General features: G+C 35.9%; 1 protein-coding gene across 1 annotated transcript; it reads left to right on the top strand.

Annotated features, from left to right (window-relative positions):
• Positions 1 to 281: 281 nt before the first annotated feature.
• LOC135608113 (uncharacterized) lies at positions 282 to 15,565 on the top strand. The gene is made up of 13 exons (XM_065100603.1): positions 282 to 536; positions 1,004 to 1,125; positions 1,211 to 1,344; positions 4,359 to 4,521; positions 6,794 to 6,837; positions 6,959 to 7,013; positions 7,137 to 7,170; positions 7,281 to 7,513; positions 11,919 to 12,173; positions 12,441 to 12,542; positions 12,670 to 12,720; positions 14,217 to 14,298; positions 14,904 to 15,565. The coding sequence occupies exons 1-13, from the start codon at positions 383 to 385 to the stop codon at positions 15,047 to 15,049; spliced, it is 1,575 nt and encodes a 524-aa protein (XP_064956675.1). The 5' UTR covers positions 282 to 382; the 3' UTR covers positions 15,050 to 15,565.
• Positions 15,566 to 16,218: the final 653 nt, after the last annotated feature.

Genomic DNA, 16,218 nt, shown 5'->3' with positions numbered 1-16,218 from the left:
TCTTAGAACGAGACTGCTTTAAGATACGTAAAGTTTTAGATCCAAGCTCCAATAGACCCGGTCCAACGAAAATATTTCTTTTAATTGTAAACCCGGTCCAAGCTCCAATAGACCCGGCCCGAACTATTCTCGGTCCAGATTTGTTCCAGAAGGATCTACAGATCCGACGGTTTACATCAAACATCACAATCTGGCCGCACGGAATCTAATGCCGACAGCTCAGCCGTCTTCGAGTTCCCTTATAAGTCTGCCGTAGTTGCAAAAAGAATGCACACCAGCGAAACTAAAACGGGGAGAGACGAGGGGCGGAGAGGCGAGAGGAAGGAGCGGCGCTTTTGGAAAGAGAAGGGCAAAGGAGGCGGCGAGAAGGTTCGACGAAGGAATGGAGCCGAAGAAGGGCGTGGACGAGTCATCGTTGGATGAGCTGTTTCTCTACACCACCGTGTGCATCGTCGGGTTTCCCGTCGAGGTCCAGGTTAAGGACGGGTCCCTCTACTCCGGCATCTTGCACACCGCGTGTTTCGAGAAGGATCAGGGTGAGATCTTGATCCTACTTCTTCCGATCGAATTCGGTGGCTTCTTGTATTTGGTATCGATCACGGATCCGATAGGTTGAATATTTTTGCGTATCTGTTGATTTGTCATGCTGTTTGCCCAAATTCGAGATTTTAATATTGATAATGCGTCGTTTCTCTCTTTTCCCCTTGTTTGCGTTGTTGCCTTTGACCAATTTCGTGGATCTCATTTGTTAGCGTTTCTAATTATGATCTTAGCACATGTAAAAGTTGTCTCCTTCTTTATTTCTTTCTAGTTCTCGTTTTATTTATCTTGTAATGTGATCGCGTTATGGTGTTGGTGGTTATTATTGGAGAGCTGCTATTGTTTCGCGTAGATCCGTGCTTGTCGTAGTTTGAACAGCCAATGTGACTTGTGGCCCTTCGAGTTTCTTCGAGGTTTTTTTTATTAAAATTGATTTTGCTTGCTGATCTGCTGAATTCTTTAGGTATTGTTTTGAAGAAAGCGAGGAAGATAGGGAATGGGAAATGTGACACAAACTTAGCTTTAGGAGACTTTGTAGATACTCTTGTTATTCTTTCATCTGACCTGGTTCAAGTAGCTGTAAAGGTAAGATCTTTTCCTTGTGGATGATTTTTTTTTCTATTATCATTGTTCTCTTATGTCCTTCGGTCATCTGTGCTCTGTTTATCAGGAGTTCCTCCCGCCAGCAGATCATGTTGCTCAGAACAATGCAGAGGTGGTGATTGAATCTGATTTACAAACTTGCAATCGGGATTCTGGAAGGGTGAGGGAAGGGTCCACATGTGAACAAATTTCTGCTTTGAGGTACATGTTGCATATAAAAACCTGATTCTGTTAACTATATAGGTCAGTTGCATAGGCTTGGCTCCCTGCCAATGATCTGCTGTTTTATTAATCATATGTAACAACCATCTTGGAAATCATGTTGCTTCTGGCAAACCGATACTCTTCTTGTTTAATTTTTTTGTGTTGCTACATATCGAGAAATCTGGAAATATATCATTTCACGCTCTATATTATCTTCTACTTTTTCAAGCAGTGTAAGCCTTGACACGATGGTAAAGTTGTTCCTTTTCAATATGGGTGTCGAGTTTGAATTTGGAAAAATCCTCTTATGGGGGTCAGGTTGCATGGATAAATCTTCCCAAGTCCTATGTTTGTGGGAGCTCATGCATTGGGCCACTTGATGATCTTGGATATATTTTCCCCAGTCCCATGTTTGTGCGTGCTCATGCATTGGGCCACTTCATGACCTTATGAATTTTCTTCTAAAGTTTGTATGTTGACTCACAACAATTACAAGTTAAAATATGTTTTTCAAAGTAAAGCTAAGAACTTATTCTTGGTTCAGGAGCACAGGTGGAAATGAACATTATTGAAACTCGGTAAACAAGAATTTTCATGAGGCAGCTTGGGGAATATAGCTACAATTGGATGAAAGAGATCTTATTGGTTATAATATTGATCCTTTTCTTTTTTAAACAAACGTAATTTCTGCATTTAAAAAGCTTGAAGTTTTAGTAAGAAAGAATAGTGGATATAATGTTAGTACAAAGGATGCTGGCAGTGATTCTCTTTCCATTTTTAATAACTAATATTGTTAGAAGCTAGAACTTAGCTGACCTAGTTCAATGATATTGTAACCAAGGTTCTATGTTTTGGGTACCGAATCAGTATGCGTTCAGTCCTTGCCAGCATCTTGACACAAAGTGTACCTGTATATACCATGGTACAGAGAAGGGTTAGGGTTAGGAGAAGAGGAGGAGGTGTGGAGGCAAAGGCAGCTGAAAAGAAGAGTAGGGAGGAGGTGGTGGCAGACAAGGAAGTGGATGAGGAGTAGAGAAGTACCCAAATGGACGGGTGGGCTGGGGTAAGCAGACAATGTGAGAAGGGGAACACGATAGAAAGAGAGGGATTGGATTAGGGGGCTGGGGTTTACTAAGGTTTCTTATCAGGATTATTTGTTTTTCAAATGAACCAAGCGGTAAGCCTTGTATTGCATGCGGACCACTCAAAATTGTATGATTTGGATGTACTGTCTGGTACATAGCAATCCTGATGAAACATTAACCTTGACCGTTATCATGTCGTAAGTTGCTAACTAAGAAAGTCTACCATGGAAATGAAACAAATTTATAAATCAGTTACCTACTAGAGTGTTGAACTTCCTTATAAGAAAGCTAAACCTTTGTTACAATGTTAAAACCCAGGAAGTGTGTACTTTGATTTATCCTCTCCAGTCATTCTGGTAATATTTATCTTTTTATTTTTTGCTTGATGGTTTAAATATAAATATATGATGACGTAAATTAGAGATCTTTTCATTTGAATAATGATGTTCAATGGTCATAAAACTCTGTTGACACAGCAAAAAGATATTAAAATTATCTTTTTAATTATAAATTTCTGAATTCCTTGGATTTTTGGGCTTAGAATTGATGAGGGTGAGCCTTGCAACTCGAGTAACTAGAATTGGTCACGGAAACTTACAGGGATGAAACTGCATTTATTCTCCTGAGATATTGCATTGGCAGGAGCCTAACATATTATGCCATTTTACCATCAGGCTTAGAAGTTGGTGAGAACAAGTCCATTATGTGGTACTGAAAAACATTTTTCAATAGGTATTCTGATGTCAGAAGAATGGAAACTGTTTCCTTGAAATTTGATGAGCTTGGTCTGAAGCTTTTCAAAGTCAAAATGAATAGTTTGAGCGTTGTTTGAATTTCAAGTAATAGAGCTCAAATATGTCATCTTCTGGACTTTAGCTGATGTGAAGTTTTCTTTTAAGGATTCTTTTAAACTTTTTCTTAGGCTAATTGCACAAAAACGGTAGTTGTTTGAACCTTAGAAAACTTAGAAGAATTATATGGGCAAAGATTAATTCTTTTAAGCTTCTTGTGTGAACAGTTCCCTTGAAACAGAGGATGCCCCTTTGTTGAATTAGTTAAGTGATGATTGATATGCTATACTTTAGATATGTAGGGTTCAGGCAACTACTTCCACCCAGATGCATTTTGCTAAATGAATGCCAAAGTTAGATGCACTAAAATTTGCATATGAAATCTATTATATAAATATGATTCATTTCTTGGTCAAGTTACATGTTTAGAATAAAGGCCTGTCTAATGTATCACACACACTACGATGGAATAAACAAATATAATTTGGAATGATTGTAGGAACCACTTTGATGATAGTATTGCTTATGTTGTCATTGTCTGTTGAAATTGATAAGTTCCTTGCAAATTATATGATGTTAATTGTTCAGTAACACTCTTAACATAAAATGTCAGAATCGAACCTGAGATTAGTTGTTAGGGTAGTTCATTCAGTGAGAAAAAAATTAACATTTTTATATATGTTATTTTTCTTGATAGCATTTAACTCTTATGGCTACATTGTTGTTTAAACTTGGTGGTGCGACTAATATGTTTAGAGGAAATGTTTTTGCACTTATATGTGTAAGATATAACAATGTTGGCATTTGTGTTCAAATACCCTATTCTTTAGTTAAGGATGACTAGTTTGACCTATCGACAACTTCTCTTTCAACAAGGAAACACATGAAAGGACAAGGCTCTTGGTAAATAACTTTATGCATGTTTTTTTATGCGCCTATTCTTTCAGTTATTCATTGGATGTATGTATCGCAAGTGATCTGTTGGATGCAAATGTTGGGTAAATTATTTTGCTGGATATTTTTGTATTTACACGGTTGACTGTCATAGACAAGATTATGAATTTCAGTTTGTTGATTTGTCGGCATATTATTGATTGTATGAGGAGAATAATTTCCTGTTGTTTTCATTATTCAGGTGTTTGGACAAAAGTGAAGAAAGTGAACCTCTTTCATTAACAAATGATGAAGAACATGTTATAGTGAATGAGATGACTGATGTAGGTAAATTTCCAGACAAGGCTTTAGATAATATGCATGAAACTGGAGGTGCAAGACAAGATGAGATATCTTTAGAAAAGGTAAACTTAGTTGCATTGATTTTGCTACTATGTTAAGTTGATTTTTGAAGCTTGTGATCAATTTATGTAGAGTTTGTGTAAGTTTCACTGGAACTGTGCTTTATACTGAATTCACCCACAAAGAGAAGATATGAGGTTTGTTTAATTCCTAATTTTATATTATGTAGAGCATGAATTTTCCTTATTTGACACTTTTTAGTATTTATGGATGCCAATAAAGCATTTTACAAGGTGTAACACAATGATCATTTGTTGTGTCTGCTGCTTTGAGTAATAGAGCAGGATAACTGGTATAAGCTATAAAAGTTCTATTCACAACAGTTGAGATCTTTTTCTCCATTTAGATGAGGCCAACTTACTTAAAAGTTAAAGGTCATTATGTTATTTCTCTCATAATTTTATCAAGTCATCTTTGGTCTTCCTTCCCCTCTCTTGATACTGGTAATTTGGACTGGCTGCCTCTTTTTCAGTGTATGCATTTTACAGTCTGTTTTGAACATGTATGAACCACCTGGCATCTATTCCTGTTGATCATGGATGCGACCAATTATACAATCCTTGTCAGTAGTTGTAAGTTGTAACATTGACCATTTATCTTGTAGGGCTTGTCGTTTAGCTATTAAGACATTCTTTTTGATTGTTGAGCTTAGTGCTGGTACAATCATGTATCTTTTGGCATTATATATTCTGGGTGTTGAGGTAATTACCAAGGATTCATATTGCTCATCACATGTAAAACACTTGTGCCACCTAGAGATGGATTTCGGGGTACTTCTATTCAGGGTTTTGAATACTGTACTGTATCGGTGTATCAATCAGTTGTCGGTACAGTACGTACCGAGCTATACCAAGCATACTGACACATAGTACACTAAGGTGTACCGATGTACCACCCATACCGATCCTTTATCAGACCGGTATGTACCGCCAGTACCGAGCGGTATGGTACGACGGTATTGTAAACCATGCTTCTATTGGTATTCATGTTGGGCTTATGGTATAGTTATTGTTGGATATTGGTATGCATGAGACAAATTATCCTTTCTAGCTTGATGCTTATTCTCTTTACCTTGGAGTGGTGGTTCTTGGAAACTCAAAACAGTTTTCTCCTTATGTTAAGGCTTATTGTTAGCTGCAGTAGTAGCAGTTGGTTTTCCTCACTGTACATGCAGGTCCATGAATACTCCTCGAAGCTTTCTTGGTGCACGAGGAAAGTGAGATAAAGATAACTGTACATGCTTGTTTTGGGTAATAGCAAGCCTAGAAGCCTATGAATTTTTCATTGAGTTTCAGACTTGTATTTTTTAGCATTATGAATTGGCTGTGCTAGGCACCTGCTGAAAACATGGTTTGTTTTCCCTGGATTGTCCTGTAGGTTAAAATTACTGCTTCTGAGAAAGAAAAAGAGGGAGTTCAATGTAAGCAGACTAGGAATAAGACATAAATGTATTAATTCATAGGAGATTTAGTAAATTATTAGTATCTCATTTAGTTAAATTATTAGTGTGTCACTTAAGTTAGTTGCTTTTATAAGCCATGGGTACCGCCAAACTTCATTGATAAGAGCAATGAGATTTACTCACTTTCTAACACAAATAATGTTGGACTTCAATCAAAGTAAGAATTATGGCTCTTACATTATCAGATATTGAAACCGGAGGTCGAGCTTGGTACAATTAATGTTGCTCCATTGTAACTTATAATATCAGGTTCGAGTCACAGAAATAATATTGTCTGATACTGATGCAACCTTGATTTGTTTCTCTCAAGGTTCGCAATACCGTACTGTACCGGAGTTTCGACCTGGGCTCGGGATCGGTACGGTACGGTATACCGCTCGGTACACCCAGGTGTACCGAGCGGTATATTCAGGCGTGCCGAGCACTGATACAGTACTGCTACAGTACTACTACAGTACAGGACCGGTAACAGGCGGTCCGCGTATCGGAAGCCTGTCGGACCGGTACGTACCGCCCATACCGGGCGGTATGGACCGGTACTGCAAACCATGGTTTCTCTACTGCACTAGTTTGTTAGTTGCTATTAATTTCAATCCATTATACGTTCTGAACTTTAGTAACATCCTTTTCTTCAGTTAAGTGAAAATGATGTTATTACAAAGGTATGGTTTAAATTAAATGTAGTTGGCTTGGATGAAATATAATTGCCTCTTTCTATAGAAAGTCACATCTTGTAGGTTGTTCTCCACATATTATGGGCTTCATGTTATCTGAAGGGTTTTGCACTGATTCTTGTGCTTCTGACAATACAGGTTGAAGAACATTCTTTTATACCAGCTATTTCACTTCAGCAAAGGTAAGACTTGAAGTCAAATGATCTACATGGTTTCTATGTTCTGCTATACTAACTTTAATTATTTGCTTCACTGTACTCTATACTCTCATTTGGCTACCCTGAACTCACCACTATGCTGCAGACAGGTCATAGGGTGCAAACCGGAGGGAGAAAAGCATTGTGATCCTGTTGAAGAGGTCTCTTAGTCAACACTTAAGTTGAACAAGTCATTCATTTTTTAAACTTCATTTTGTTCAATGAATTATGTTTGTTTATTTGTTAATATTCAGTTTATGTTTTTGTGATCTCTTTACATGCAGATGGCACAAGAAGTTCACCATTTGAGTCCCAACTGTAAGTCAAATGTTCTCCTTGAAAACAATAGTATCCGCATTGATACTTAACTGAATCTGTAGACATTTTTGGAGTAGTTGTTAAATTATTAGCCCTAAATTCTCTTTCAGCAAATGCAAATGGCTCAAGATTGAATAGTTCTGCTGCTATGCCTGTCCAACTGATGCTTCTAGAGGGCAAAGATTCCACTTCAACAAACATTTCACTATCAGATGCTAGAACTTCAGCTTGTACTGCTACTCCTTTGGTTTCACATATTACAACCTCTTCATGCCCTGTTAGATCAGCCTTATCTGATGCATCAATTCCTAAAAAGAGCAAAGCTGGAAGTATTACTGCCAAGGTAATGTCCACTTTCGTACAGAGATTTACTTGTTTGCTACTTACCATGCTAATACAAATGTTCTTCTAATGTGTCTTTTGGTGTCCAGAAACAATCAGGCCCTTGCTGCTAGAATTTTGTAGTTTTTATTCTCATGTGATGAGTTCTTGGATTAACTTTTTAGAAAATCTCCCTGTATTCTGCTACATGCTTAGAAACAAACTGACGAGCATATCGGAATGAACTGATTTTCTGATGATCACAAAACAAAAGGAACTGCAGAGCAGGGATTCTGATGTTATAGAAGCAAAGGTTATTGGATTCATCTATAAGATCAATTCATCCATGACAGAACTGAAATATATATATCACAAAAAATGACTGAACAGAGAGTCTTCATCCGCTCAATGCAGTTTACAACAATTTGACTTATGAATCATGCATTGATAATTTTAATTTTCTATGTTCATATCTATTGTGGGTCAGCGGTTTAAATAGGCTCTTGGGCGCTTGCTTAGGTGCTCAGGCGAGGCGAGGCCCGAGCGCCTCAAGGGTGGATTACGCGGCGCACTTCAACGAGGTGCCACCTGGGCGTGCGCCGCTTGGGTGCTCGCTTGAACCCAAGCACTGGGCGCCTCGGACGAGCGCCCTATTCAAATGAAGCAATCGAATCAAACTTTTGAAGTATGGTTCGGTTCAACAGTGATTAGTTGGTTCGATTGAACCAAATAACCACTTTCTTACTCGCAAAGGCCACCTTCGCATGCTCGCGTGACCCCGAGCCGTCAACCCTAGTGCTGCTTTTGCCTCCACCACCGACGCTTTCTTCCACTGCCTCTGTCGCAAATGCAATGGATTGAGGCTTCCTTTGTTGCCGATGGACGGGCAGGTTTGATGGCCTAGCCTTTGTCCGTAGCTTCGTTTCGCTGTCGTTGCTTCCGTGTGCAGTTACTTCCACCATCAAGGGAGAGGACCGCAACTTCCTCAGCCATCGACGGACACCTTTGAAACTTCCTCCACCCACGACGTTGCCATTTACAACTTTCGGTACTATCGCTACTATCATTTGCAGCTTCCTCTGTTGTCGTAGTTGTCATACGTAGCTTCCTCCATCGTTGCTACTGTTGTCCATAGCTTTCTCTCTCGTCGCCACTATCATTCGAAAGTTTCTTCGTCACCGTTGCCCTCTCCTTCCCCATTTTTCATTGTCGGTGACACTTTTCTCCCCCTCTATTATTGTTAACAATTATTTTCTCCTCCTCTAACTATTGCTAATAGTAAATAATATACTATTAATAGTAGATTGTTAACTATTGTTCAAAGCAATCTCTATTTAGATTGATAATATATTTTTTAGATTTTAACACTACTAATTTTTATTTATTTAAAATTATTATTGGGGTTTTAGGATTAATGGCATGTGTGTAAAGCAATTCAGAAGATTCTTCAAAAAATTCAAGAAAATATCTTGCTTGGGATACAATTATCTAAAATATTCTAAAGATCTTATTGTAGTTACTTGCATCTTTTGTGATAAGACTACTAGAGGTGGTATTTTTCGTGTAAAGCAACATTTAGTAGAAAATTTCAAGAATGCATTAGCCTGTAAGAAGTGTTCACCTGATATAAAAGAATAGCTACTAACTTATATGACAAAAAAAAAAGATATAGAAGAATGAATCTTATGGGATTTTACCAAAGGATAGTATTGAATATATTAGAGATGATGATGAAGATTATTCTGAAAGTGTAAATTCAAGTGAGAAAAGAGTATATAACAGAAAAGAAAAAGAAGCCATGATTATTAAGGAGGATAAAAAGGGACCAATGAACTTATATATGTATCAAGAATTATGGAAGCAACAAGGGCAAGCAGGAGCAAAATTAGGACAAATAAATATAAGTGATGCTTGTAATAAGAAAATAAGGGTAAGAATAATTCATCACATTGCTCGCTTCTTTTATTAGGCTAACATTCCTCTTAGTATAACTCGTTTAGACAGTTTTAAGAAGATGATTGAAGTTATTGAAAGATATTATGAAGAATTAAAACTTCCAAGTTATTATGAAATGCGAGTTTCATTACTTAAAAAAGAGTTGGATTATACAAATGACTTATTAAAGGGCCACAAAGAATCATGGGTAAAGCATGGTTGCTCTATTATGTTAGATGCTTGGACTGATATGAGACATAAGAGTATAATTAATTATATGGTCAAATGTTCTTTAGGAATCATCTTTGTGAAGTCAATAGATGTATCATCTTTTATGAAATATGACGAAAAGATATATAATTTGTTTGATAAGTTTGTGGAAGAAATTGATGAATTAAATGTCATCTAAGTTATAACCGACAATGAAAGCAATTATGTGTTAGCTCTTAGCTGGTAAGATTTATCTTTTGAATTTTTTAATCTTTTAATTAATTTATCTCTAATTTGAATGTAAGAATTATGTGACTCCTAAATCTTATCAAGTTTGTTATCCTTTGTTTTAGGTAAATTACTTGAAGCAAAAAGACCACTTATATTGGACTTTATATGTGACACATTGTATTAATTTAATATTGGAGGATATTTGAAAGATTTTTGAAATTAAGAAGACTTTAGAAATGACAATCTTTATCATTGGATTTCTCTATAATCATATTGAGGCTTTGAATATGATGAAAGAATTCACAGACAACAAGGAATTTGTGAGATATGATGCCACCCAATTTGTTACTTGACATTACAAGGCGTGCATTGTAAAAAAATATAACCTGAGAAACATGTTTATCTCGGAGGAATGGGTGACAAGCAAATGAGTAAAAGAAGCGAAAGCCAAGAGGGCCAGCGATATCATCTTAATGTCATCCTTTTGGAATCTTGTAGTTTATATATTAAAGGTAATGGACCCTCTTGTTCGAGTCTTTTGGTTGACGAATAATGAAAATAAACCTACAATAAGATATATTTATGAGGTTATGAATAAAGCAAATGAGATGATTCAAAAGTATTTTTATGGAAAAGAAGAAAATTATAAGAAAATATTTACAATAATTGATAAAAGATATAATTGTCAACTTAATCATTCATTACATATAGCATGATATTATTTGAACTCAGAATTCTTTTATAAGAACACCTCCGTTGAGTTTGATGCAGAAATTATAAATGGGTTATATCAGTGTATTGTAAGATTGGTTCCAAACCTCAAGGTACAAGATAAGATCATACGTGAATTATCTTTATATAAGAATGTCGATGGTCTTTTAAAATTCTAATGATAGTTCGATCTAGGACAACTACATTCCTAGGTATTAATAAATTGATATAATTAATTTCATCTATAGTATGTTATTGGTAATAATTAAATAAATTTTGTAGCTGAATGGTGGAGTCTATTTGAAAATTCCACCCCGAACTTATAGTAATTGATTATCAAAATTCTTAGTTTGACATGTAGTACTACGGGTTGTGAGCGAAACTGTAGTATCTTTGAACGTGTAAGGATCATAGAATATTTTTGTTTTAATTAATCTATTCTTTTTTAATAGATGTATTGATATATTTTCAAATTATATGACATGATAGATTCACACAAAGAGAAAAAATCGGTTAAAGCATCAATGATTACATGATCTTATTTATATAAATTATAATCAAGCATTGAAGACTTGTCATGATTTGCGAAATAGTATTGATCCATTCTCATTACAAGACATTGATGATTCAAATGAGTGGTTGGTGGAAAAAATTGGTGCAAACTTGCAATATGCCAAATATAAGTTTATATTTGAAGATAATAGCTTGACATGGAGAGATGTTGCAAAGAGCCTAAGGTGTTGGAGAATTACAGACATATACAAGACAGATGACGGAGGAAAAAATGAATGCAAAAACCTTAAGCTCATCTCTTGCCACTGTTGAAGAGGAGGAAATATATTTTGATGAAGATGGACGAGAGGAAGAGAAGAATGATGATATGTTTGATAATGACGAAGTTGACTATGATGAAGAATGAATTTAATGCAAAACTTTATTGTTTTAAGCTTTTTGACATTTTTGTTATTAGAAGATGGATAATAGGACTTTGTACTTCAGATTTTTTTAATTTAACGTCGTATTTTTATTTATATAATCATATTTATTAATTATATTATATATTTTTTATATTTTAATATTTCAGAGTGTCTCGCTTCGCTTGGGCTAGCTCTTAGTGCCTTGGGCATTTTAGGACCTTGGCGCCTAGTACTTTTTAAATTATTATTGTGGGTGTTAAACTGTATTTCGAATTATATACCAGATCTAATCATGTTTGATCCCAGGGTTTGAAATGCTGTTTTGTTGACCTGCCTACTTTAGTTACCTTCTTTTTCATGTTCTCGTAGGATATTTCTTATGATTATTGTCTAACTGCTTTTTTTTTCAACATAATATTACAGGAATCGAAGCTGAATCCAAGTGCAAAAATTTTCACACCATCAGTGACAAATTTAAGACCATTACCTACAGCTGTGCCTAATATTGTGAGCCCAAGCCAAATGTTGAACAATCTTCCTTTAATGCCTATTGCTGCTTCACAATTAGGAACTGAAATGAGCTCTCTTGCAAGTCATGTCACAGTACCAAGTAAATTGGTCCCATACAATAACATAATTGCCACGCACACTGGACTGGGAACTCATTATACTCGACCTGTATGTTCCTTTAATGCTTTCTGAATATTAGATGTTTTTTTTTGCAATTGCATGTTCATTGAATTGATTGTTCTGCCTTTTCTTCTTCTACATTTCACTATGTTTGATTGTTTTATATAATAACTTTCTAGGATAGGCTTCATCTGCTTAACATTTAGAACCCACAAACTCATTTAATGCTATATTCTGCTTTAATCCTGAATTTTCAGAACCCTTGGGCTTATATATTTTTTTCTTGTGTTTTTTTATTCCTTGTTCTTTGTACAGGTTCTGGGGCATGCTAGCATTCGACAATTACCCATTAGAATGAATGGTCAATATCATCCTCTTCAAGCAGGGCATTTCTATTCAAATCCACATTCCCAAATGGTAAGTCATCAGTACTTCTCATACTTTTTATTTAATATTTTGCAATTTTTTGTGCAACATATCAGAAGTATTTAGTATTTACTTCTGAAATTGAATTGCTATAACCATGTTGGAATTTTAAATACAGTTAATGGTTGGACAATTAAGTCAGCCTGCATATGTGCATCCGGTTTCTCAGGTAATAATTCTTCTCAACATTATATTTAAATCCTTGTGTTGTTCCGTATGTGCTTGCCTTTGTTGCTACCTATTCTTTATGGAATCCTGAAACATGTGCCTACCTTGTCTGCTTGGCATCATAATATCTTTTAGTTTGGGGCCTTGGGCACACTGTGATGAGATCAATGAATGTGGCTATATCAAAATGGATTAGCATAAGCTTCTAGGCCACTTATTTTGAGATAAAATGTGCACATCAGCCATGACATCAACTCCTGAACCACATGGTCAACCTTCAAACGTCTTTTATCTCAATTTAATTACAAATAGGGCACACTGTCACATTCTTTGAGACCTTTTAATTTGTATCTTCGTGCTTAATGCCCCTTAGAAATTTTCATCGTTGAACTATTAGACATTGATCAAACTGGCGATGAGCACTTATGTTTAATATTTTGTGTATCTCTGTTCTTTAGTTATTTGTAAAGTGAGTGAAGACATCTTAATTCGAATAACTGCCACCTGCGACAGTTTCCACCATATGCTATAGTACTTGATTCCTATGGTGAATCTGTTTTCCTGTTATGAACTTTAGGTTATTTAAAATGAGGTCTTACGATATATATTGTTTGCTGATTACATTGTTTTATGCAAAGAGAAACATTGGAATGGAAGGTGCCAGAGAAGATTTGTAGTAAGAAGGTCAAATATATAAGCACACCTTTGGTAAGACTAAGAGAAGATTGGAAATATAGTTGAATATATGAGCTAGAAGTTTCAAATTCTATAAACTTAATTTTGTGGTTTATTACTTAACGGGAAGGGCAGATTGTAGAAAAATATTGTTTATAAAATTGAAACATGATAGATAAAGGGAAAGTGATGTGTCATATTATGATTGCTGAGTGCTCCTTGAGATAAATTTTATAAGATTCTCAAAGACTGTCTATGTTGCTTGGATATGGATCCAAAGAATCATGTGTGACATGGGAGACCATAGAAGCCGTTAGATTCAACATTACTGGTATTTCTTGCTTAATTTTAGTTACAGAACTTAAATTTGATTCTGAAGCAATTTATTTTTCAATGGTTTTGCCTAATTGAATCTCACTCATTTTGATTCTGAAGCAATTTATTTTTCAATGGTTTTATGCTAAAATTTCCAAGGTATAATTCACTGATATTAAGGCTGTTACGTGTTTTCCCGAATTGACCAAACTTGCATATTTCTCAAGTTGCTACACTCCGAAAATGAATGTGAATCAGGATATATGGTAGACGTGGTTCGTCTTACTGGGTCTTTAGCAACTAAGTGATTGAGGTGTATACTTGTAAACGTTTTCTAACCACCATGTCTTAGGCCTAAACTCTGACATTTCACAGCCAACATAATTTTGAGTTTTTGTGGTTCTGATGTATCTCCATTTAGATTGTTTTTACCAGTGATTTATTATGATATCACGTTTCAGTCATCACTTTTGCCTTTTGATTTGATTAATGCATTTTTGCTTGAAGGATGTGATTCAACGAACGCCAGTTATGCCACAAGGACAACCACACCCTCTATTGACTCAAGCAAATGCACCAAAGTTTCAAGGTACTTTCTTCATTATCAATCATCATTTTGTAGTATTAGTGAGGGGTTTTGTTCATTATCAATCATCCTATTGTAGTGTAAGTGATGGGTTTTGTTCTCCAATTATTTACATGCAACATACAAGGATTTATGTTTCTTAGAACTGGGGGGGAACAACAATCAACCAAAAGTATGGATGAAATATACATTTTGGAGCCTGGTAGTCTTAATTTTTTTGCATAAATGACAAGATACTGTTCTCCTGAGGTTACTGGCAATTATGATGTCTTATATTTTCAAACTACTGGAGAACAAAAACTGAAGATAAAAACCAAAATGTTGTTAGTTTGCTGTTGTCTGATGCACAGTAATAGTTTATGGTCTGTTAATTTGACTGAATTGTTGAATACTCAGGTGCTTTATTATATATAACTTTAAAGGTTGGTACATATATTTATGAGGAGCAATACATGCTGTTAATATATAATTTATAGCTTTAATGAATATGATTGATGTCTTGAGATCTGAACCAAAGTTTCAGAGCTTCTGAATTGTCTTCTTATTTATGTCTGCTTCCTTCTTTATGAGAAGAAATTTTTGCTTATATGATATGCACATCATTGTAGGTGCTACAGCCCTGGCTGCGGCTCCACCCGTTGTTGCAGGTGGAATTCAGACTATTGTGGCGCCACCCCATGCTCCATTCTCACAGCCCTTTGCTGCCATCCAACCAATCATAGTCCCTGGTGGCAATGGTTATTTCTACCACTAAATCCTTGTGATCTCTTTTCTGGATCCTGGAATCTGCAAATCAATTTTGATGAGTTCATTCAATTCTTTGCCTAGCATGGTAAATAATGATGCAGAATTGAAGATTGCCCTTTCAACTTGCTATAGTGGTTTCTGAAGTTATTTTCCTTAGGAGACCGTCTGTTTTTGTTCCTCTTATATCAAAGAAGAAAGCGAGTCAATCACATGTTGAATCTTTCTGGAAGGTTTCTTTTTTTCTTTTTTGAGGAAAAGAGTATAGTGTATATTGGAACAAGCCATGATAGATGAGAGGGAGGAGGAAATGATTTTGTTCTACAAGTAGTGGCTTCTAACTGAGACAAGCTACCAAAGGTCACAGTTCTAGTGATTACCGACTTGACAAAAGTATTCTTTTTCTTTTTCTTTCCCTCAAATTATCTGCATTTGCTTGGTCATTTTTTGAACTGGATGGTAAGAAGTTGTAGCTGGAGAAGAAGAAAATGTTCAATTTTATGCATCGTGGATTCTAGCTGCGGCACTGACAAAGTATTCCTTTTCTTCTCGAATTATCTGCATTTGCTTGTCACATTCTGAACTGGATGGTAAGAAGTTGCAGTGGAAATAAAGAAGAAATGGTTTTATTCTATGCCTTGTGGATTCTAACTGCGACACCCCGACCGATAAAGTATTCTTTTTCTTTAGTTTCCCCTCATATCTGCATTTACTTGTCATGTTTTTGAACCGGATGGCAAGAAGTTGCAATGGAAATTGAGAAGAAGAACAACACTACCGAGTGACTTAGCTCATGATTGTGGTAAGTGCCACTTTTGACGTCTATTCTTTAGGTTTTTCGGCAAGTTCATGGCTCTTTGCTTTGATGTATTATGCTACCATACGCAATAATGCATGTGAGATACTCTTTAGTGTTGCATTTTATCTCTACTGGCATAATAGTGATGACAGATTGAAGTGGATGGATCATGTTATGATGGATTCTGACTCGTTTGGTTTCTCTTCCTACAGGATATGATACGAATCGATAGAAGGGCATATCAACAATTGCTGCATGATTAATCACGTCGATCAAAGAAATGTTGATAGTACAAGCAATTTCGGCAGTAGGTAAACAACCATCATCCACAGAGTTCAGTGTAGATAATGACACGCTCTCGCAAACCAACGCACCAAACT

This window comes from Musa acuminata, chromosome BXJ2-3, assembly GCF_036884655.1.
Source record: "Musa acuminata AAA Group cultivar baxijiao chromosome BXJ2-3, Cavendish_Baxijiao_AAA, whole genome shotgun sequence".
NCBI lineage: Eukaryota > Viridiplantae > Streptophyta > Magnoliopsida > Zingiberales > Musaceae > Musa > Musa acuminata.
This window is presented reverse-complemented; position numbering and strand designations above follow the sequence as displayed.